The sequence below is a fragment of the Heptranchias perlo genome, chromosome 22, assembly GCF_035084215.1.
Source record: "Heptranchias perlo isolate sHepPer1 chromosome 22, sHepPer1.hap1, whole genome shotgun sequence".
In the NCBI taxonomy this organism is placed as follows: domain Eukaryota; kingdom Metazoa; phylum Chordata; class Chondrichthyes; order Hexanchiformes; family Hexanchidae; genus Heptranchias; species Heptranchias perlo.
In genome coordinates this window covers 49,039,121-49,061,516 of record NC_090346.1, presented here as the reverse complement: position 1 = coordinate 49,061,516, position 22,396 = coordinate 49,039,121, and the positions used below count along the sequence as shown (strand labels likewise).

The 22,396-nt window shown below is 49.2% G+C and overlaps 2 protein-coding genes across 2 annotated transcripts in view; one reads left to right on the top strand and one right to left on the bottom strand.

Moving 5' to 3' along the window:
* Positions 1 to 6,814, top strand: part of glis2b (GLIS family zinc finger 2b) — a 46,800-nt gene extending 39,986 nt beyond the window's left edge. The window contains exons 4-8 of the mRNA XM_068003579.1: positions 1,104 to 1,285; positions 2,143 to 2,322; positions 3,215 to 3,352; positions 4,143 to 4,257; positions 5,338 to 6,814. Of these exons, the coding sequence (XP_067859680.1) occupies positions 1,104 to 1,285; positions 2,143 to 2,322; positions 3,215 to 3,352; positions 4,143 to 4,257; positions 5,338 to 6,155 (1,433 nt within the window). The 3' untranslated portion in view covers positions 6,156 to 6,814. The remainder of the gene's footprint in view (positions 1 to 1,103; positions 1,286 to 2,142; positions 2,323 to 3,214; positions 3,353 to 4,142; positions 4,258 to 5,337) is intronic.
* A 5,762-nt stretch (positions 6,815 to 12,576) lies between these two features.
* pam16 (presequence translocase associated motor 16) lies at positions 12,577 to 20,094 on the bottom strand. The gene is made up of 5 exons (XM_068003578.1): positions 19,979 to 20,094; positions 18,472 to 18,556; positions 17,570 to 17,706; positions 16,272 to 16,337; positions 12,577 to 12,745 (listed from the first exon to the last, which is right to left on the bottom strand). The coding sequence occupies exons 1-5, from the start codon at positions 19,979 to 19,981 to the stop codon at positions 12,653 to 12,655; spliced, it is 384 nt and encodes a 127-aa protein (XP_067859679.1). The 5' UTR covers positions 19,982 to 20,094; the 3' UTR covers positions 12,577 to 12,652.
* Positions 20,095 to 22,396: the final 2,302 nt, after the last annotated feature.

Sequence of the window (22,396 nt, the reverse complement as noted above, 5' to 3'; positions counted from 1 at the left end):
TGAAAGGCCCTCTTTTCATGGAGGTGGGCTACTGAGAGTCAGAAGACGAATCGACCTGAGTGACTCTCACTTGCATTTGCCCCAAGACCATCTCTATATTTTTCTGCCCTCCCCATTATCGCTGGTTTACTGTCGATGCGTTGAGTTTTGGGTGGAGGGGGTGATTGATGTGACTACAGGCCTCAGTCAATGCCCCTGTGAGCTGGATGACAGCAGCCAGGACTCTGCACCACGCAGCCTGTACAAGGGTCCTGAATGGGCCGTCCCGCCTCCAATCCTTCCGACCTCACTGCTCCATTGCCAGGCAACATCGGGAGTCAGGATCCTGCACAGGAAGTCCTAGGATCCTCCCGGATAGATGGCAGGACAAGTCGATAAAGCTGTCGGAATCATAGAATCCACAGAAGGAGGCCATTCGGCCCATCGTGCCTGTGCCGGCTCTTTGGAAGAACTGTCCAATTAGTCCCACTCCCCCCTGCTCTTTCCCCACAGCCCTGTAAATTTCTCCTTTTCAAGTATTTATCCAATTCCCCTTTTGAAAGTTATTATTGAATCTGCTTCCACCGCCCTTCCAGGCAGCGCGTTCCAGATCAGAACAACTCGCTGCGTAAAAAAAATTCTCTTCATCTCCCCCCTGGCTTTTTTGCCAATTATTTTAATCCGTGTCCTCTGGTCACCGACCCTCCTGCCAGTGGAAACAGATTCTCCGTATTTACTCCATCAAAACCTGTCATCATTTTCAACACCTCGATTAAATCTCCCCTTAACCGTCTTGAAATCAATTAAAAGGTGATAAGAACTACTAAAAATGACTAGATTTTAAGAAAACCAACGAATTAATGAAAAAAAAAGCATTAATTCAGAGAAATAAATACTTTATTTGAAAATAATTAAAAGTGATTAAAAAGACGCATGGATTTATAAACAGAGGCATAGAGTAAGAAAGCAGGGATGTTATGCTCAACCTTCATAAATCACTCATAATGTTTTCACAGCCATTGCCTCGTACCCTCATTAGATAACATGTAAGTATCAAGTGCTGGTTGATAGCTCGATGATACATGTACCTCTCCCTCCCTCTCTCTCTCACTCTCTCGTTCCAGGCCTAGTGATCAGTTCCCAGGCTCAGGAGAAGCTGGATTTACATTTCTCTCCTGCACGGAGCTCTGTCTCCATTGTGGACCTTAGCCTGTCCCCAGGCTCAGTTCTCGACTCTCCGCCTGGCTCTGCCCTGCTGTCTGAGGAGCTGCAGAATGGTGACGTCACATCACCCGGTGTGAGTACCGTAAGTATCCAGGCCTGGGGTACTGGCACCAATGCCCTCGTTCTGTATGTTTCCCTCCAGGGTTTGAGGCCAATGGAAGCACCTCGGTTGCCTGCCCAGCTAACTCACTACAGTCTGGGGATTGAACCTGGGGCCTTCTGCTCTGTGTGCCACACCGGGGTCGCACATCTGCCCGGTGACCTCTGGCTGTAACATTCGACTGTAACATCACGCGTAAACACAGCAGGGACGTCTCCTCCAGCCTGCTCATCGCAATCAGTGACCTTGGGTTCTGTGTCGAGTAGATTGAATGTAGTCAGTGAATAAATGGACGCTCTGTGCAAACGTGCAGGTGAAGTGTTCCTGGCTTGTTCTGTCACCAGTCACTAACTAGCGTTGGGTTCTGGTTCTGGGCGGGTTTGGGTGATTCATATATAGAATAACAGATACCCGGGAGTGAGTTACAGGCTGGAATCTAATCGAGGGGTTCGGGGGGTTTATATATAGAATAACAGATACCCGGGAGTGAGTTACAGGCTGGAATCTAATCGAGGGGTTCGGGGGGTTTATATATAGAATAACAGATACCCGGGAGTGAGTTACAGGCTGGAATCTAATCGAGGGGTTCGGGGGGGTTTATATATAGAATAACAGATACCCGGGAGTGAGTTACAGGCTGGAATCCAATCGAGGGGTTCGGGGGGGTTTATATATAGAATAACAGATACCCGGGAGTGTCACTGTCGAGGCTCACACATAAGCAATGGGCCCTGTGATTGGAGTACAGGAGCTGCCTGAGCCCTGGATTGGCAGCTTCAGGGGAGAGATAGAGAAAAAAGAAAATTAGGAAATTGAAGTTTTGAAATGTTTCTCTGCAGGACCCGCAGCCAATCCGGTTCCTGGAAGGAAGCCAGAGTTCCCAGACCTTCCAGTTCTTCCTGCCGCTGGGTTCGACCAGCCCAGTGCACCTGACGTCCTCCTTACTGGTGACACCTCCCAAGGAGATGCAGAACCTGCTCGAGCTCCCAGTGGAACAACTGGCGTGCAGGTGGCGCAGGGTAAGTGGACGAACTCGGCCCCCCCTCCCCCCACCCCACAGCATCCCTCATGGTGTCCACCACCCCTCCCCCCGCCGCCCCTTGGCATCTCCTCCATGACCGCCCGTGAGGGTTTCCCGAATGTGGTGGGGCTGAGCACCCGTGCAAGAACACGACCTTCCCTCCACTGCTCGGTGCAGGCGCTACGAGTTGTCTGAGCTGGCACCAGGACACTGTCTGAGGTTAAGCCCGATCCTCTGCTCCGCTGACCCCCTCAGCGTGGTTTCTAGCAGGACTGTGAGCAGAGCCAGAGCTGAAACTCTGGCTGATTTGTCTCCTCCCCAGTCCAGGGGCACTGAGGCCATCAGTAGCTGGTGTCGCCAACTCTGATCGGACATGTTCCTGGAGCTTTCATCACATGTCATCCGTGGCTCAGTGGGCAGCACTCTCGCCTCTGAGTCAGAAGGTCGTGGGTTTAAGCCCCGCTCCAGAAACTTGCGCACAAAATCCAGGCTGACACCTCAGTGCAGTACGGAGGGAGTGCTGCACTGTCGGAGGTGTCATCTTTCAAATGAGACGTTAAACCGAGGCTTCTCAGGTGGATGTGAAAGATCCCACGGCACTGTTTCGAAGAAGAGCAGGGGGAGTTCTCCCCGGTGTCCTGGCCAATATTTGTCCCTCAACCAACATAACTAAAAACAGATTATCTGGTCATTTATCTCATTGCTGTCTGTGGGATCTTGCTGTGCGCAACAGTGACCACACTTCAAAAGTATTTCATTGGCTGTAAAGCGCTCTGAGGCTGTGGATGGCGCTATATAAATGCAGATTCTTTTCTTCTTCTGATACCCGAGAGCTGTATTCTGTTTGTGAAAGGGACCATTATCTGAGGCCGTGACCTCTTACCTTGCAGTGTAACCAGCTCTTTGAATCGCTCCAGGACCTGGTCGATCATGTGAATGATTTTCACGTAAAACCGGAGAAGGAAACAGGATACTGCTGCCTCTGGGAAGGCTGTGCACGGAGAGGGAAGGGATTCAACGCCAGGTACCTGAAACCCCAGCCCCTGCTCTGAAACAAACCGGGCGGTCCTACCAGGTGGTGGATTTGGACGGAGCATAGGCAGCAGGGAGGGGTGGGGTATGGTGGAAAAAAAACATGTGTTAACCCACTCGTAGCTCTCATGCTGTGGTTATCAGCTCACACTTCCAGCGAGTGTGGAAAAAAGTCTTAACTAACGGGGCGCGTTGCGAGACACCCCATTCCTGCAAAATCCAGCCCAGTGTTTCAGGTCGATGACCTCTCATCAGAAGTGGAAGTAGTTTGAGATTACAGCAAATACAGAGCCAGGGAGAAGGGGGAGGGGGGAGTAAAGAACTGTCTGTGACAGGGAGGAGGGCAGGAGTTATTAAATAGCAAAAGTGGTGATGGTGCGAGGCAAAATGGGATGGTAATGGGACAAGTAAAGAAACAAAAGATGGGTCTGGAGGAGGTGTTTATGGTTACAGCGGAGAAGGGGAGGGAAGTCTGGAAAATTTAGCAAAGCCGGAGAAGGCTCCCATGGCCCTGGAATATGGCAGTGTATTTTATTTCAGATTTCCAGCATCTGCAGTATTTTGCTTTTTTTTTTTAACTCTCCAGTGTAATGAGTTTAGCTGTGGGGGGAGATGGAAGCTGGTTTTTTTTCTGCTGTGGGGCTGTTTTGTCGAGGTTCCGGCCCCAGTTCTGTCTCGTTGGGCTGCAGTGATCGCACAGGCTGCGCGCCCCCCCGTCCGGTGCAGCTAGAATGTTCTATTCTGTGTCAGGGTGACTGATCGCTGTCTCCAACGATCCTTAGGTACAAGATGTTGATTCACATCCGCACTCACACCAACGAGAAGCCCCATCGCTGTCCCACCTGTAACAAAAGCTTCTCTCGGCTGGAGAATCTGAAAATCCATAACCGCTCGCACACAGGTAAGGAGTGGGTCTGGGGGGAGGGTCTCACAGGTAAGGAGTGGGTCTGGGGGGAGGGTCTCACAGGTAAGGAGTGGGTCTGGGGGGAGGGTCTCACGGGTAAGGAGTGGGTCTGGGGGGAGGGTCTCACAGGTAAGGAGTGGGTCTGGGGGGAGGGTCTCACAGGTAAGGAGTGGGTCTGGGGGGGAGGGTCTCACAGGTAAGGAGTGGGTCTGGGGGGAGGGTCTCACAGGTAAGGAGTGGGTCGGAGGGGGTCTCACAGGTATGGAGTGGGTCTGGGGGGAGGGTCTCACAGGTACAGAGTGGGTCTGGGGTGAGGGTCTCACGGGTAAGGTGTGGGTCTGGGGGGAGGGTCTCACAGGTAAGCAGTGGGTCTGGGGTGAGGGTCTCACGGGTAAGGTGTGGGTCTGGGGGGAGGGTCTCACAGGTAAGGTGTGGGTCTGGGGGGAGGGTCTCACGGGTAAGCAGTGGGTCTGGCGGGAGAGTCTCACAGGTATGGAGTGAGTCTGGGGGGAGGGTCTCTCAGGTAAGGAGTGGGTCTGGGGAGGGTCTCACAGGTAAGGTGTGGGTCTGTGGGGGGGTCTCACGGGTAGGCAGTGGGTCTGGGGGAGGGTCTCACAGGTACGGAGTGGGTCTGGGGGGTCTTACAGGTAAGGAGTGGGTCTGGGGAGGGTCTCACAGGTAAGCAGTGGGTCTGGGGTGAGGGTCTCACAGGTACGGAGTGGTTCTGGGGGAGGGTCTCACAGGTACGGAGTGGGTCTGGGGTGAGGGTCTAACAGGTAAGGAGTGGGTCTCCACCCTCTCCAGTGCTTGCATGTCGTTTTGGAGTGTGGTAACCAAGATCACACAAAGTAAAGACAATAATTAATGGACCAAAAGTAGAAAATAATGAGCAGCCCCATTGGAACCCAGTTGTGCTGGAGAATGCACCTGGCAAAACCCCTTTGGTTTTATGTCCCAAGTTCTTTGTATTCTCTCGGGGGAATAGTATTCACTTTGTACTGTTGCTGCTGTCGTTACTCAGATACAGGCGATGTCTCACGCTACAGTGGCTGAACATTCCCTTTGCCTCTCCCCCAGGTGAGAAGCCCTATATCTGTCCTTACGAAGGCTGCAATAAGCGATACTCCAACTCCAGTGACCGATTCAAACACACCCGGACGCATTATGTGGACAAACCGTATTACTGTAAGATGCCCGGCTGTCACAAGAGGTACACCGATCCCAGCTCCCTCCGCAAACACATCAAAGCTCACGGGCACTTTGTGTCCCCGGAACAACAGGAAATGCTGAAACTCCGGCAGTCGGCCAAGAACCCAATGACATCTGAAATGGCTTACTTAAACGGGACACAGATCATCATTCCCAATCCAGCGGCCATCTTTGGAAACCATCCCCTCCAAACATTGGGAAGCTCACTGCCAATCCCAATAAACCCTGCACCTCTGGACCTCAGCTCCCTGACGTGTAGCACTGTTGGATCTTCTGCGATCACAGCCATTCCCAGCTCTGTCATTTCTCTCAATGGCACTCCGATAAACTTGGCCAAAACTTCTTTAATGTCATCACCGTTCTTAGCAGGCTCCCTTGGACTTCCGTTGATGTCCTTGGTGGCTGGATCTCACAGCAACTTCGAACGGCTGTCAGCGTCAAAAGGGAAAGCAGCAAGTTGTAAAAAACTGGACGGGAAGATCAAGGGAATTCCTTCGACAAAAGGAATGCACGAGAGGGTTGAGGCTCGACTGAGGCCTACAACAGAAGGCCTCTCGATGCTGCCTGGAGCCGTGATAGACTTGTCAAGCAGCATGAACACCCTGCCAGGGGCTGACTCTCTCCCTCCAGGTTGGGTGATCATCCCTCCAGGGTCAGTCTTACTCAAACCAGCTGTTGTAAACTGAATCTGCTCAAGCCAAATGCTGCTGTGGTTTCAGTGGCGGAGGCAATGATTGGAATAAGTCCTGGGTTACCTGGCTGTACTGAGGTTTAGCAAAAGACAGAAGATTCTTTACCAATCTCCCTCTTTGTTGGGTCGAACACGTGGCCAGCTTGACTTTGTGTTCAAACTAAAAGAAAAGGGCTGATGGCCAACATTTTGAATTGCCGTAGCAGCAGTGCCAAGTCAGACCTTGGACCCGACCCCTGGGAGAGATACCTTCACTGGTCTCATTGCCCAGTCCTCCTCGACGAAAGTCCTTATAAACTGAAGACTCTAAGCTTGCACAAGTCTGAAAACAGCCAGATGCAAATGAAAGGAGGTCGATGTGGTGCTGACGTGGTGCTTGGGGGGGGCAGAGGGCACGAATTAAATCAGAAATAAATGGGAGACTTCTAGTTCTTCTGGGTGCTTAGGACGGCTTGTGTTACTCTAACCAACAAAGATCTCTCTTCGTTATGTACCAGATCATTGAGATAAAACAGTCGGAATATTTATCAATAACTGGGAATAAAATTAGAAATCGCATCAGATGAGGCTTAAAATTGTAGTCATGTGGTGTTGGTAATTTCAGATCAATTTCATTGATGAGAAAGAATAGATTTAGCACCAGGTCAGTCAATAGGGGGCGAGGGGTCAATAGGGGGTGAGGGGTCAATAGGGGGCGTGGGTCAATAAGGGGCGTGGGTCAATAAGGGGCGAGGGGTCAATAGGGGGCGTGGGTCAATAGGGGGCAAGGGTCAATGGGGGCATGGGTCAATAGGAGCAGGGATTAACAGGGAGGCACAGGTCAATAAGGGGCGAGGTCAACGGGGCAAGGGTCAATAGGGGGCAGGATCAATGGGGGGCATAGCACAGAACCATCAGCACCTTTGATTTGGCCGCTGACCTGTTCCACAGAGACGCGCTTTGTATTGTACTAAACCCACTCAGGTGGGATTTTAGGCTTTGCTTTGATCTCGTAAGCACTGTGTTTATTCATCCCAGCTATAGAGAGGGCTCATAATTCTCGATAAATATCAGCATAACCACCAGAATTTTGCCAAGAATCCGAGCAGCAATATTTTGTTCAAATTCTCCCCTCCTACAAACAAAAAATGTGAGAGAAAAATTATGAAATTGGGACAATTACCAGATTTTTAAAAAACGCACATAAATATATATTTGAAAACTACATGTGTGCATGTATATATTTTATGTATAGATTCACACATATTATAGTAAGCGTGTGTTTATCTCCCGTGACATTGCTCGTGGTGAGTCTGAGAATACTAACAATAGAGGTATTATGAACAAAGTGTGACAAGGAAAGTGTTACAAGAAGCAAGTGTGACACCGACATGAAGTGCAGGTTATACGCATGAGTATTAATATATATTATATATAAGAATCTCCTATTTGTTATTTAAGGTGTAGGTGCCTGTGTGAGTCTCGACTGTCACCGACAGATGTTTGTCCATGGAGTTTACTGTTATCTGTAATCATTCCTTCTGGTGATTTTAGGTTTTCTTTGTAGAATCATAGTTTACAGCACAGGAGGAGACCATTCGGCCCATCGTGTCTGCGCAGCTCTTTGTTACAGCTATCCCAAACTAATCCCAGTGCCCCACTCTCTCCCCATCGCCCTGTATCAATCCCAAACTAATCCCACTGCCCCGCTCTCTCCCCATAGTCCTGTATCAATCCCAAACTAATCCCACTGCCCCGCTCCCTCCCCATCGCCCTGTATCAATCCCCAAACTAATCCCACTGCCCCGCTCTCTCCCCATCGCCCTGTATCAATCCCAAACTAATCCCACTGCCCCGCTCTCTCCAGATAGCCCTGTATCAATCCCAAACTAATCCCACTGCCCCGCTCTCTCCCCATCGCCCTGTATCAATCTCAAACTAATCCCACTGCCCCGCTTTCTCCCCATCGCCCTGTATCAATCCCAAACTAATCCCACTGCCCCACTCTCTCCCCATAGCCCTGTATCAATCCCTAACTAATCCCACTGCCCCGCTCTCTCCCCATCGCCCTGTATCAATCCCAAACTAATCCCACTGTCCCGCTCTCTCCCCATCGCCCTGTATCAATCCCTAATCCCACTGCCCCGCTCTCTCCCCATAGCCCTGTATCAATCCCTAACTAATCCCACTGCCACGCTCTCTTCCCATAGCCCTGTATCAATCCCAAACTAATCCCACTGTCCCGCTCTCTCCCCATCGCCCTGTATCAATCCCTAATCCCACTGCCCCGCTCTCTCCCCATAGCCCTGTATCAATCCCTAACTAATCCCACTGTCCCGCTCTCTTCCCATAGCCCCGTATCAATCCCAAACTAATCCCACTGCCCCACTCTCTCCCCATCACCCTGTATCAATCCCAAACTAATCCCACTGCCCCTCCCCATCGCCCTGTATCAATCCCAAACTAATCCCACTGCCCCACTCTCTCCCCATAGCCCTGTATCAATCCCTAACTAATCCCACTGCCCCTCTCTCCCCATCGCCCTGTATCAATCCCAAACTAATCCCACTGCCCCGCTCTCTTCCCATAGCCCTGTATCAATCCCTAACTAATCCCACTGCCCCTCTCTCCCCATCGCCCTGTATCAATCCCAAACTAATCCCACTGCCCCGCTCTCTTCCCATAGCCCTGTATCAATCCCAAACTAATCCCACTGCCCCGCTCTTTCCCCATGGTCCTGTATCTTTCTATTTCAAACATTCATTCAATTTTCTCTCCATCCGCTTTCACTGTCTTCTCTAAATATTGTCTCATTCGATCAGTCTGTCAGGTGGGTGGGACTCAGCTTTCAAGAGAGTGGAGAGTGGGAATGGACCTCCTGGTCAGCACGGGTCGGCTATATGCTGCTTTCACCTGCTCTCTTTAATTTTCTGCGTACAAAACTACTCCTGTACAACTTTTAAATGGTACTTCTGGTTTCCCTTACTATAGTGGTGATATTATTTTCTGTTCATTGTTGAAACTAGCTGCTAAGTAGAACAGAATGCATCAGAATTCATGTCAGTTGATATTTATGAAATCAGAAACATGATTGCCCTTTTGGCATCTGGTATTTACACTCTAGTCCTGTTCAATATTCAGTGTTCCCCAGTAACATTTAAGCCAACACTATTGAGTCTGGAAGGGTGGAGACCCTGACTCCAGCCACCTCTCATCGACTGACTGTAAATCTGAGCTGCCCTTATTCAGAACCAGGAAGACCACAGAGGGATATCATTCAAAATGCCCAGCCACCAATTAGCGCTGATTCTCAAAGGCAAACGAACCAGGTGAGAGTCTCCCTGGGCAGGCATTGGAACAAAGGGAGCAGAACAGTGTGGAGAACAGAGTGAGTGTGTTTCCAAACCACCAGAGCTCCAGCTGACCGGCCAATGGAACTGATATCACAAGCCATCAGCTTGATAAACAGCCAATCCCGTTACACAGTATACGTACAATCCAATTACAAATAGCCAGTGGTAAAGGACATTGGTGGAAGACAAGATATGACAAAGACCAATGGCAAAGAGCATTACTCAACCCAATGGGGATGCAATTACCAATGGAAGCCAAGTACAGTACAACTCTGCACACGTTGACATCACTCTGTTTGTTGAAACGTGTGTGGGGGACAAAGCATACATCCACTGTGTGCTGCTTGCCAAAATGTTTGTAAACCTTTGTTTGTTTATAAGTAGTTTATTAATTTTATTATGTGCAAGACAAAGAAACATTTATCTTTCTGCAGGCTGCACACTGTTAGCTGCTGTTGACTATACTCAGACCCCAGTGGGTCTGGATATCTCTCTCTCTCTCTCCCCCCTCCTAGTATTAATAAGCTAAACGATAATGGATTAAGCTTTGTTAAAGGTCGGCTGTACAGTGTGTGAGTTGTTATTGGACAAGGTCCACCTGGGCCTGGATCAGATTACTGCACATTCCACATTTTCCCAGCAGTATTTTTAACATGTTCAAAGTGCCTTTTTACACTAGAATATAAGTAGGTGTGACTCCCCTGATGGAGACACACTGGGTAGTGTTAGTTGTTGAGGCTCAAGCTGATGCCTTGTATTGAAGTCCTCTTTTTAGAGGAACACTCCAGAATTTGAGGAAAAATGTTAATAAAGTTTAATTTGTTAACTTACTCTGTGTTCAAAGACAGTCTTTATGTTTCTTTCCTTCTATTTACCTCTTTGTCCAGTCCAGGGGCCACTGAGTGCCTCGTTCCTCAGGCACAATCTAGGACGTCCCAGTGGTCATTCTTCATGTGGGCTGGGCGGCTATTCAGCCTTTCACAGCATCAGGATGTCCCAAAGCACTTAGCCAGTTAAATCCCTTCTGAAGCTCAGTCATTATTGTAGGGAATCACGGCAGCCAAATTGCGCACAGCAAGCTCCCACAAACAGAAATGAGACAATCATACAACAACCTGCATTTATATAGCGCTTTTAACGTAGTAAAACGTCCCAAGGCGCTTCACAGGCGTGTAATCAGACAATATTTGTTACCGAGCCACATGGGGTATTAGGACAGGTGACCAAAAGCTTGGTCAAAGAGGTAGGTTTTGAGGAGCGTCTTAAAGGAGGTGAGAGGTAGAGAGGTGGAGAGGTTTAGGGAGGGAATTCCACAATTTAGGGCCTCGGCAGCTGAAGGCACAGCTGTCAATTGTGGAACGAAGAAAATCGTGGATGCGCAAGAGGCCAGAATTGGAGGAGCGCAGAGATCTGAGGATTGTGGGGCTGGAGGAGGTTACAGAGAGAGGGCATACACCAGATTTGGTACCTATCCCGGTCCTTCTATCAAGAAATTACTCATTTGATTTTCCACGTGTAATTTATACACTTATGAAGACAGAACTAAACAAAACATGAATGTGCAGGTGTCTGATGGGCATGACTGGGACTGTTTCATCTGTTCCTTTCTCACTTGATCCATTTCTTCGATGCATTGCTCCCCATATCCTGTGGGGCGACTGCAGCAAATACTGTTGTGTTCAATGAGCTTTACAATGGAAGAAAATGCTAATGTGCTAACCTTCATTAAATAATTCGTATAAGATGCTGAGGGGGCTTGACATGGTAGATGCTGAGAGGATGTTTCCCCTGACTGGAGAGTCTAGAACTAGGGGGCATAGCCTGAGGATAAGAGGTCGGCCATTTAGGACCAAGATGAGAAAAATTTCTTCACTCAGAGGGTTGTGAACCTTTGGAATTCTCTACCCCAGAGGGCCGTGGATGCTCATTCGTTGAGTATATTCAAGACTGAGATCAGTAGATTTTTGGACACTAAAGGAATCAAGGGATATGGGGATTGGGTGGGAAAGTGGAGTTGAGGTTGAAGATCGTCCATGATCTGATTAGATGGCGGAGCAGGCTCGAGGGGTCGAATGGCACCCTCCTTTTTTTTAATGTTCTTACGTTACTGCTTTCTCCAGAAGCAAGGAGCAAATTGCTACAGTTAGGTTTTTATTTTTAATCAATTACACGTTCTTTTAAAATTACATTAGATTTTTAAAAAAATTAAAACAAATGAATTTTTACTCGGTGTGCAGCTGCACTAAGTCCCTTTACAGTCCACTGTGAGGGGCGAGACTAGAGAGGGCCATTTAAAAAATATATAGACTTGAGCCCAGGGCCCAGTTACATTATTTGGCACAAAGACAGAAAGTGTCTGCAGAGCAAAGTAAATTCCATTTCTGAGTCACATCCCATAAGAAACACATAACTGGTCACATAAAATAGAAAGTAACCCCGGCTGATTAATATTTACGGGAGAGACTTATTCTGACCTGCACATTCAATGCAAGTCAGTGTGGGGACCGGGGGAGGTTCATGAGGTCAAACGGAGCCAACTTCCACAAGCAAATCCACATCAGCCCCAAAGTTAATGATTCACAACTGTTCCAAAGCTTGTCCAGCTCCAGGGGAAGCCAGCAATCTAGTACAATACCCCAGATCTGATACCTACTCTCGCTCTCTCAATCTAGCGCTATACCCCAGATCTGGTACCTACCCTCAGTCCCTCCATCTGGCGCTATACCCCAGATCTGGTACCCACCCTCAGTCCCTCCATCTGGCGCTATACCCCAGATCTGATACCCACCCTCAGTCCCTCCATCTGGCGCTATACCCCAGATCTGGTACCTACCCTCAGTCCCTCCATCTGGCGCTATACCCCAGATCTGGTACCTACCCTCAGTCCCTCCATCTGGCGCTATACCCCAGATCTGGTACCTACCCTCAGTCCCTCCATCTGGCGCTATACCCCAGATCTGGTACCTACCCTCAGTCCCTCCATCTGGCGCTATACCCCAGATCTGGTACCTACCCTCAGTCCCTCCATCTGGCGCTATACCCCAGATCTGGCACCTAACCCCATTCAATCAAGGACTGAACTCATTTGATTTTCCACATATAATTTATACAGTCATGAAGACAGAACTAAACAAAAGGTGAAAGTGCAGGTGTCTGACAGTCATGTCTCCGACTGTTTCGTCTGTTCCTTTCTTGCTTGATCCATTTCTTCGATGTGCAGCTCCTCCTCGAGTCTCTCCTTTGCTCTCACCACCTGACAACAGCCAAGATTCACTTTAAAAAATGTAAAGATACTAGATTTTTGCGAAGGATTACAGTGCGTGTTTCCACGTTTGTAAGAAAAGCAAAGTTTTGAAGTGACCCAGGGCTGGCTGGGTCACTCAGTATTTGAGGCTCAAGAACAAATTCATTGGCTCATCTGTGCTGCGTCTCCCACAGATCCTGTACAATCTAACCTATCACAGATTCTACCCCACCCACTAAATCCCCTCGGAAAGTTCCACAAAATGTTTCCTCAAGTGGGGGATAATAGATAACTGTAAAAAAAAACTGATTATCCATACAGACTGATTATTATCCGAGTTTGAAGGAATTTGAGACACGGGATTAAAATGAACAAAACTGAAATTCATCACCTCTGCTCGAGTTCTGCATTTGTTTAATTAAGAAATCAAACCGATAATGACACAGACTGACCCCCTCCTCCTCTTTCCCGATTCTTTGAGCTTCAGCCTCAGTAGAAGTGACTCACAAGTGGGTCAAAATCAGTGGAGTCCAAACTGTTTAGTTGTGTAACACGGAGCCCTAACACCAAGTTCAAGGAAGGCACACTAAAACCAGTCCCAAGCACGAGTGCAATTACAGATGTTAAAAAAATTAATGTGTAATTGAAAACACATAAAAGCACTCCCTACCAAGCTGAGGAACCAACAAACTGTTTGAAGTTGCTGTCCCATTTCAGGAGTAGACTGTATAAGGGTGAGCTGAAAAGCCAGGGCTCTCAGTCAGAAGGCCTCTGGTCAAAGTAGGAGCATTGAATGTGGCAGCAATCAGAGCCTCCTGATCCTCAGCACCCATCGCCAAAAAAGGATGGACGAAGAGTGGGGGGTGATAAGGGAAAGGGAGGGGAAAATCTGAGTAGAATCCCACTATGTTGGCAAATTTAAACAGCTTCAGAGGACAATTGCACCGGGGAGAGGCCGCCGCCGCACCGGGGAGAGGCCGCCGCCGCACCGGGGAGAGGCCGCCGCCGCACCGGGGAGAGGCCGCCGCCGCACCGGGGAGAGGCCGCCGCCGCACCGGGGAGAGGCCGCCGCCGCACCGGGGAGAGGCCGCCGCCGCACCGGGGAGAGGCCGCCGCCGCACCGGGGAGAGGCCGCCGCCGCACCGGGGAGAGGCCGCCGCCGCACCGGGGAGAGGCCGCCGCCGCACCGGGGAGAGGCCGCCGCCGCACCGGGGAGAGGCCGCACCGGGGAGAGGCCGCACCGGGGAGAGGCCGCCGCCGCACCGGGGAGAGGCCGCACCGGGGAGAGGCCGCCGCCGCACCAGGGACCATGGCTGATATTCAACCTGTTTAATTAAATTTAAAGCTCCTGTTGGGTGGGAGAGGCAGAAACCCTCATCACATTTAAAAAGTACCTGGATGTGAACCTGAAGTGCCGAAACCCACAAGTCTACGGATCAAGTGCTGGAAGGTGGGATTATTTTCGGCCGGTGCAGACACGATGGGCCAAATGGCCTCCCTCAATGCCGTAAACTTTCTATGATTCTATATGCTAGATTTATTTTGCACGCCAGAAATGGAACTTTCCAGTGACGGTGACAAGAGCTGATCTTTGTAACAGGGCACTTAGAAAATCATATGATTAGGCAGAGTCAACATGGTTTTATGAAAGGGAAATCGTGTTTGACAAATTTATTAGTTTTTTTGAGGGTGTAACTAGCAGGGTAGATAAAGGGGAACCAGTGGATGTTGTATATTTAGATTTTCAAAAGACATTCGATAAGGTGCCACATAAAAGTTGTTACACAAGGTAAGGGCTCATGGGGTTGGGGATAATATATTAGCATGAAGAAAGGATTGGTTAAAGGACAGAAAACAGAGAGTAGGAATAAACGGGTCATTTTCAGGTTGGCAGGTTGTAACTAGTGGAGTGCCGCAAGGATCGGTGCTTGGGCCTCAGCTATTTACAATCTATATTAATGACTTAGATGAAGGGACCGAATGTAATGTATCCAAGTTTGCTGCTGATACAAAGCTAGGTGGGAAAGTAAGCTGTGAGGAGGACACAGAGTCTGCAAAGGGATATAGACAGATTAAGTGAGTGGGCAAGAAGGTGGCAGATGGAGTATAATGTGGGGAAATGTGAGGTTATTCACTTTGGTAGGAAGAATAGAAAAACAGAATATGTTTTAAATGGTGAGAAACTATTAAATGTTGGTGTTCAGAGAGACTTGGGTGTCCTGGTACAAGAAACACAAAAAGTTAGCATGCAGGTACAGCAGGCAATTAGGAAAGCAAATGGCATGTCGGCCTTTATTGTAAGGGGGTTGGAGTACAAGAGAAAGGAAGTCTTACTACAATTGTACAGGGCTTTGGTGAGACCTCACCTGGAGTACTGTGTACAGTTTTGGTCTCCTTATCTAAGGAAGGATATACTTGCCTTAGAGGGGGTGCAATGAAGGTTCATTAGATTAATTCCTGGGATGAGAGGGTTGTCCTTTGAGGAGGTTGAGTAGAATGGGCCTATACTCTCTGGAGTTTAGAAGTGATCTAATTGAAACATATAAGATTCTGAGGGGGCTTGACAGGGTAGATGCTGAGAGGTTGTTTCCCTCAGCTGGAGAGTCTAGAACTAGGGGGCATAGTCGCAGGATAAGGGGTCGGCCATTTAAGACTGAGATGAGGAGGAATTTCTTCATGCAGAGGGCTGTGAATCTTTGGAATTCTCTACCCCAGAGGGCTGTGGATGCTGAGTTATTGATTATATTCAAGGCTGAGATGGATAGATTTTTGGCCTCTAGGGGAATCAAGGGATACGGGGATCGGGCGGGAAAGTGGAGTTGAGACCAAAGATCAGCCATGATCTTAATGAATGGCGGAGCAGGCTCGCGAGGCGGTAAGGCCTACTCCTGCTCCTATTTCTTATGTTCTTGTCTCGAAGTGATGACTCGTTCTGGCGTGTTGCTGCGTGGGCTCTAGTGATCCTCTCATACATCACGAAAACGGGAGCTGCGACAGTGATTGTCAGCAGGCCATTCGACCACGGGGGGCATCACAGTCGACCCTGCGCTCACCGCAAGTCACTGGATAACAAACAGCATCAAGAACCCTAGATGGTTTCCCCTTCTCAGCCAAGGCCGGCCTATCTAAGACCAGTTAATTCAGGGCAGTCCAGGGATCAAATCCGGTCACCGCCTGGCCTATGGGACTCAGAACCACACCACGCAGTACAGTCAATCACCGCAGGAGGTCAAAAAGCAAGACTCAAATCTGCGTATGTTCAGACAGAAAGTGGACAACAAATCCCTAAAACATTAGCAATTAATTAATTAGAGCAATTAATTACAGCTAATTGCTGTGATTCCTTCGATATCATCCTTTGGGATTTATAATCTTACAGCTTTTGAGAGGAGGGATGGATATTACTGTCAGCTGAGGATTTAAAATCAAACAAGATTGTCGTCTTTTACAGACTTCAAGGTCTGATCGACTCCAGGGGAAATCCCGAGATTCGGTCGATGCTGCAGGTAGAACGATGTAAAGTGGAAACTCTCACCTTAGACTGCAGGTAGAACGATCCTCCCACTGACTTGTCGTTGACTTTGAATAAATGCTCGTAGTTCTGTTTGCAATGAAGGGGGAGAAAAAAAATAATGGTTAGAATTTCTACCAAGGCAAGAGGACAGGACATTACAAAACAGAGGGGCACTGGCGAGGGTTACATCAGGACCTGCCGTGTGTTATAGTTAACACCCCCACAAGCCAGGTGGATGACTCATGAACAGATAAGGACCATCTCCCTGCACCAGACACCCTGTTAGCAGCTGGAATCCCTACCTCTGCTTCTCTCCCCCTCACCAATACTCCAGTTCTAATCAGGAGCCGGTTTAAAGTGACAGTACTCTGCCGTTCTCTGGTTGCCTGAGCTTGGGGGGAGTTACCAGTTGGTCCAGCTGGGTTCGTGGTCAATATAACCTCTGTTCCACTCACCTGCACCTCAATTCAGACTTGTACTTTACACAGATAAAGGACTGACCATTGGAAATGCCTTTACTGCAGACTATTTGGTCGTGAGTAACAGTGCCCAATGTAGAGTTCCAGTCGACTATCTCTGTCTCTCTGCTAATCTCCCTCGTGCATTGACCACGGACCAGTGAATCTTGGATTCATTTACTGAAGGATTATCCAATCTACGTGTAGTTTTATTATGAATCATCTGAGCATTTGGTGGATGAGTAACTCAGAATTAGTATCAGCAACTCATGGAGAAGTTAAACTTGCTGACACTCCCAATGCAGTACTGGAGAAGGTGCCGTCTGTCCGATGAGACGATAAACCAAAACCCCATTTGCCTGTTCAAGTGGGTGTAAAAGATCTCATGGCCACTATACGAACAAGAGTCATAGTCATAGAGTCATAGAGTTATACAGCACGGATAGAGGCCCTTTGGCCCATCGTGTCCGCGGCGGCCATCAAGCCCTGTCTAATCTAATCCCATATTCCAGAGCTGGGAGTTCTCCCTGGTGTCCTGACCAATATTTATCCCTCAACCAACATCACCAATAACTAGATTATCTGGTCATTCATTTGCTGTTTGTGGGATCTTGCTGTGTGCAAATTGGTTGCCACATTTCCTACTTTACAACAGTGACTACACTTCTAAAGTACTTCATTGGCACTTTGAGAACGTCCCCAGGATGTCCTAAGGTGCTAAATAAAATGCAAGTTTCTCTCTCTCTCACTACACCTTTGTGCTCCATGTTGTAGTTGTAGTGGCAAATAATACAGCGTTTGGACAAGATCAGAGTGTCACCTGGTATCCTAAGTTACCAATAACTGTCTCAAAGACCCTACCTGCTGGATGTCCTCTGAACGGAGCTTCCCGACGTTAAGAATCTGCTGTGCTTCCTGCAGCGACATCCCGGAGATGCTGGAGGCTGCGGCCGATTGTCGCCCAGCTCGTCCTCGAGCCTCCGCTGCTGCTCGGCTCGCTGGAGGTAAACAGGGAGGGAACAGGCCCCATTAAACTGATCGGCATTACAATAACCTCTCACTTACAATCAGCAGGTTCAATAGTAACTTTTAAAAGGGAACTGGATATATATTTGAAAAGGAAAAATTTGCAGGGCTTTGGGGAATGAGCAGGGGAGTGGGACTAATTGGATAGCTCTTTCAAAGAGCTGGCACAGGCACGATGGGCCGAATGGTCTCCTCCTGTGTAGTATGCTTCTCTGATTATGAGATGTCAGCAGGACTGATGGCTGATCATTTTTCTCGTTATTGGCTTTCTCGCTTTTATAATAAAACATATAAGTACCATCTCACTGCCCCACCCCAAATAGTACAATTACTGCTAACTACAATCAATGTGTATGTGGAGTTCTGACGAAGGGTCGCCATCCAAAACCCTAACCCGTCAGTGTCAGCTTGGCTCAGTGGACAGCACTCCCACCTCTGAGTCAGAAGGTCGTGGGTTGGAGTCCCACTCCAGAGACTAGAGCACAAAATCTAGGCTGACACTTCCAGTGCAGTACTGAGGGAGTGCTGCACTGTTGGAGGTGCCATCTTTCGGATGGCGTTGAACTCCGTCTGCCCTCTCAGGTGGACGTAAAAGATCCCATGGCATTATTCGAAGAGGAGCAGGGGCGTTCTCACTGGTGTCCTGGCCAATATTTATCCCTCAACCAACATCACTAAAACAGATTACAGTGGACACCCCCGCTTTAATCCAAATGCCAGCCTCTCCGAGCGCTCACCAGCATATTCCTGCCTCACTGCTCGAGCGAACGCTCTCCCGACCACTTGGGCTCCCACGATGATGATCTGAGCCAAGTACTTGGCCTGCAGAGAGAAGACAGACAGACAGTCAGTCAGTCAGTTAGATCCCAGCCCCTGGCCAACAGCTCACCTAACACCCCCTGGCATTTGGAAATTAGCTGCAACAGCTTGTCTGTTTTTCGCTTTTGCTCACCTGCATTTCAATATTTTACTAACATGGGTCACACAGAATGTTTCTGTTGTCCCTATCTCTATAACCTCCCCCTCCAAGATCTCAGCACTCCTACAATTCTTGACTCTTCTGTATCCTCGATTTTAATCACTCCACCATTGGCGGCCGTGCCTTCAGCTGCCTAGGCCCTAAGCTCTGGAATTCCCTCCCTAAACCTCTTTCTTTCTTTAAGATGCTCCTTAAAACCTGCCTCTTTGACCAAGCTTTTGATCACCTTTCCTAATATCTCCTTATGCGGCTCGGTGTCAAATTTTGTCTGATTTGCGCTCCTGTGAAGCACCTTGGGATGTTTTACTACATTAAAGGTGCTATATAAATGCAAGTTGTTGTGTTAGTATGCAGGCAGTTTTTAAAATTTTGTTTAACTCTCAGCCAATCACAATCAGGGTCAGAAAAGACAATTTGTATCCACCTAGGCAGATACACAAACACATTTTTGACTGCAAGTATTGATATATCTTGGTGCAAAACTGGCCGTCAGTAATTAAAACAACCCCAGGGATCAGAGACCAATTAGAGAACCATCTCATGGGGCTATCACCGGAGGGAGAATGGTGGGCATTTATCACCCCACCCACAGGGGAGTGTCACCGTCCCCCACCCCCAGGGGAAGAGAGTGTCACCGTCCCCCACCCCCAGGGGAAGAGAGTGTCACCGTCCCCCACCCCCAGGGGAAGAGAGTGTCACCGTCCCCCACCCCCAGGGGAAGAGAGTGTCACCGTCCCCCACCCCCAGGGGAAGAGAGTGTCACCGTCCCCCACCCCCAGGGGAAGAGAGTGTCACCGTCCCCCACCCCCAGGGGAAGAGAGTGTCACCGTCCCCCACCCCCAGGGGAAGAGAGTGTCACCGTCCCCCACCCCCAGGGGAAGAGAGTGTCACCGTCCCCCACCCCCAGGGGAAGAGAGTGTCACCGTCCCCCACCCCCAGGGGAGAGTCACCTCTGCTGGAGATGATTGTAGTTCCTGGCGGCAGGGCCGAGATAAGGAACTCACAGGAAGGGGAGGCCCCGCCATCAGCTCAACCGGACCGTGTGGATAGAAATCGGGGGCAGGGGGCAGGGGGCAGGGGGCAGGGGGCAGGGAACCCTCCCCTACCTGGTCCCCCCTCACCCATCCCCTCACCCTCACCCCTCATTCCCCCCCCCCCCCCCTGATTCCCCCCCCCCTCCCCCTCATTCCCCCCCTCCCTCATTCCCCCCTCCTCCCTATTCCCCCCTCCCTCACTCCCCCCCTCACTCACTCCCCCTCACTCACCATGCCCTTTGCCCTTTGCCCGTTGCCCGGTTACCGGTTGCCGGGCTCCGCTCTCCGGGAATATCCGGGCGCCGCGCGCGGTGTCAAGGGTACGAGCGGGTCAAAGGGCAGAAGCCGCCGCTAACAATCACAACGCAGATTCAAGAGGCGACCCGCCTCCCGACCGGAGTCAGACGCCGGGCGCTGAGGACCCCTGCTGGACCGGAGGGCACACAGCCTGGCGAAGGCTGCCGCAGACTGCGCCCTCCAGTGGAGGGGAAGTGATGAGCAGGCGTGGTGATCAACGCTGGGGATTTAAACCTGATCAGGACTCCCCTCCAACCCCCCCATGTGTTTACCTAACAATATTGCAAGCTGCAATATTGTTAGGTAAACACATGAGAGAGAAAGGAATAGAAGTATATGCTGCAAGGTTTCGATGGAGAGGGGAAGGAGGAGGCTCGTGTGGAGCATAAACAGCGGCACAGGGCCGGTTTCTGCGCTGTACATTCTATGTAACTATGTCATTTGTTGACACCTTCTGCCAAAATTAAATGGGAGCAGGGACTCTAATAAAGTTTACCTGGTTCAGCAGGTCAAAAGAAATTGATCCGTGATAATATGGTCAATGTAAAATAATGCTTTTCATATCCTCAGGATGTTCCAAAGCACAGCAAGGTCCCACAAACAGCAACAAGATGAACGATTAGTGAATTTGTTTTTGGTGGTGTTGGCTGAGGGAGGAGATACCAGGAGAAATCCCCGCTCAGGTCCTGGAGTGGGGCTTGAACTCACAACCTTCTGGTTCAAAGGTCAGTGTGTTACCAACAGAGCCAATTATAAAGGGCCTTTGCTAGGATGAACTGTGATTATTATAAGGGGTTATTTTGTTTTGTTTACATGAACAGGCAGCTAATCCCCCTCCCCCTTCATTCAATTCCCTGCAGCAACTCACCAAAGTTATTTCCACAGCACCTCCCTCCTCTGTGACCTCTACCAACCAGAAGGGCAAAAGTAGCGATGTCATGGGAACACCATCACCTCCAAGTCACACACCATCCCGACTTGGAAATATATCGCCGTTCCTTCATCGTCGCTGGGTCAAAATCCTGGAACTCCCTTCCTAACAGCACAGTGGGAGAACCTTCACCACACGGACTGCAGCGGTTCAAGAAGGCGGCTCACCACCACCTTCTCAAGGGGCAATTAGGGATGGGCAATAAATGCTGGCCTTGTCCGCATCCAAGAATGAATAATTAAAAGGTGATTTATATCTACGAGTGCAGCCAACAGCGGAGAGCCACCGGGGTAAAAGTACTTCAAGAAGCACGTTTCCTCCGACTATGTTTTATTCATTGTTCTTTTCTCCCCCAATTAAAAAACATTTGTTCTCGTCGAGGGGAGGGATGTCAGTGCTGGGAGGGGAACACCTTTGCTTTCAAGCATCAAGCACTCCCCAAGGTGAGTGTCAGCACAGTTAGATGCAGAGTAAAGGTTCCCGCTGCTTTGACTGAAAAATGCGTCAGCCTCACCTCCACAAGAGTTGCCCCATCTTGTAGCAGGGTGACATTTCCCACAACAAGCCTGAGTGAGATTGGCAGTTTTGTGCTGTGTGTTCATGGCCGCTGGGAACTGGGCTGTTCAATCTCACCTCTGACTGTTACGACCAGCACAGTGCAGAGATTCACCCCATACGTCCAGGCTGGTTTGGAACCCAGGTCCCTCCATTCATTTTTTGTTGCTTTATTTATCTTTCATATTCTCAGATTAATCACAGACTTGCCATGTTGGGACCAAGGACATTAAAGGCACAGGACAAATCCCAGCTACAGATATGGTTCAGTGATGCTTTACTGCTATGCTGCCCCCAGAAGTCAAATAGCCTGCTCACACTCACACGTGAAGGCCATTCGGGTGAAGGGGTGAAGTACCGGGGGAGGGGGGGCCTTATGTAGCCCAGGGAGATTCAGCGCAAGAGAAAAATTAGAGTCGGAGGTTGGGGAAAGAGATTGTTAGTTCTGCAAGTGATCGCATAGACCAGGGAACAGATGAGATCTGTTTCCGAGTGTGAGATCCGGATCCTCAATCTTCCTGGAATTACTGGCTCCGAACCAACCTGGAATACCATTCGCATCGGCTGCCTATTGTTCTATATATAATCAGTACACACACTCAGGACAAAGTTCACCAGTCATGTAATTAAAAAACAAAATTTATTTGGTCCATTGGAACCTGAGATTTTTCAAACTACATGATACATATATATATATATATTTTTATTTATTTATATTTATATATATATATAGACTCTAAAATCAATAAAATTCTCCATATGACACTTTCTACTATTCCAGTTTTAGAAGACAGTAGTCACAGGCTTGGGAGTTTACTCTCGTCCCACAGTCAATGCAGAGCATTGTGTGCTGGCTCAGCTTTCTC

Excerpts from the sequence above, each read along its gene's own strand:
- pam16 (XM_068003578.1), bottom strand. Across the intron at positions 16,338-17,569 it reads GTTCAGAGGACATCCAGCAG|AACTACGAGCATTTATTCAA; the intron begins GTAGGGTCTTTG and ends CATTGCAAACAG. Across the intron at positions 12,746-16,271 it reads CGTTCTACCTGCAGTCTAAG|GTGGTGAGAGCAAAGGAGAG; the intron begins GTGAGAGTTTCC and ends GGCTGTTGTCAG.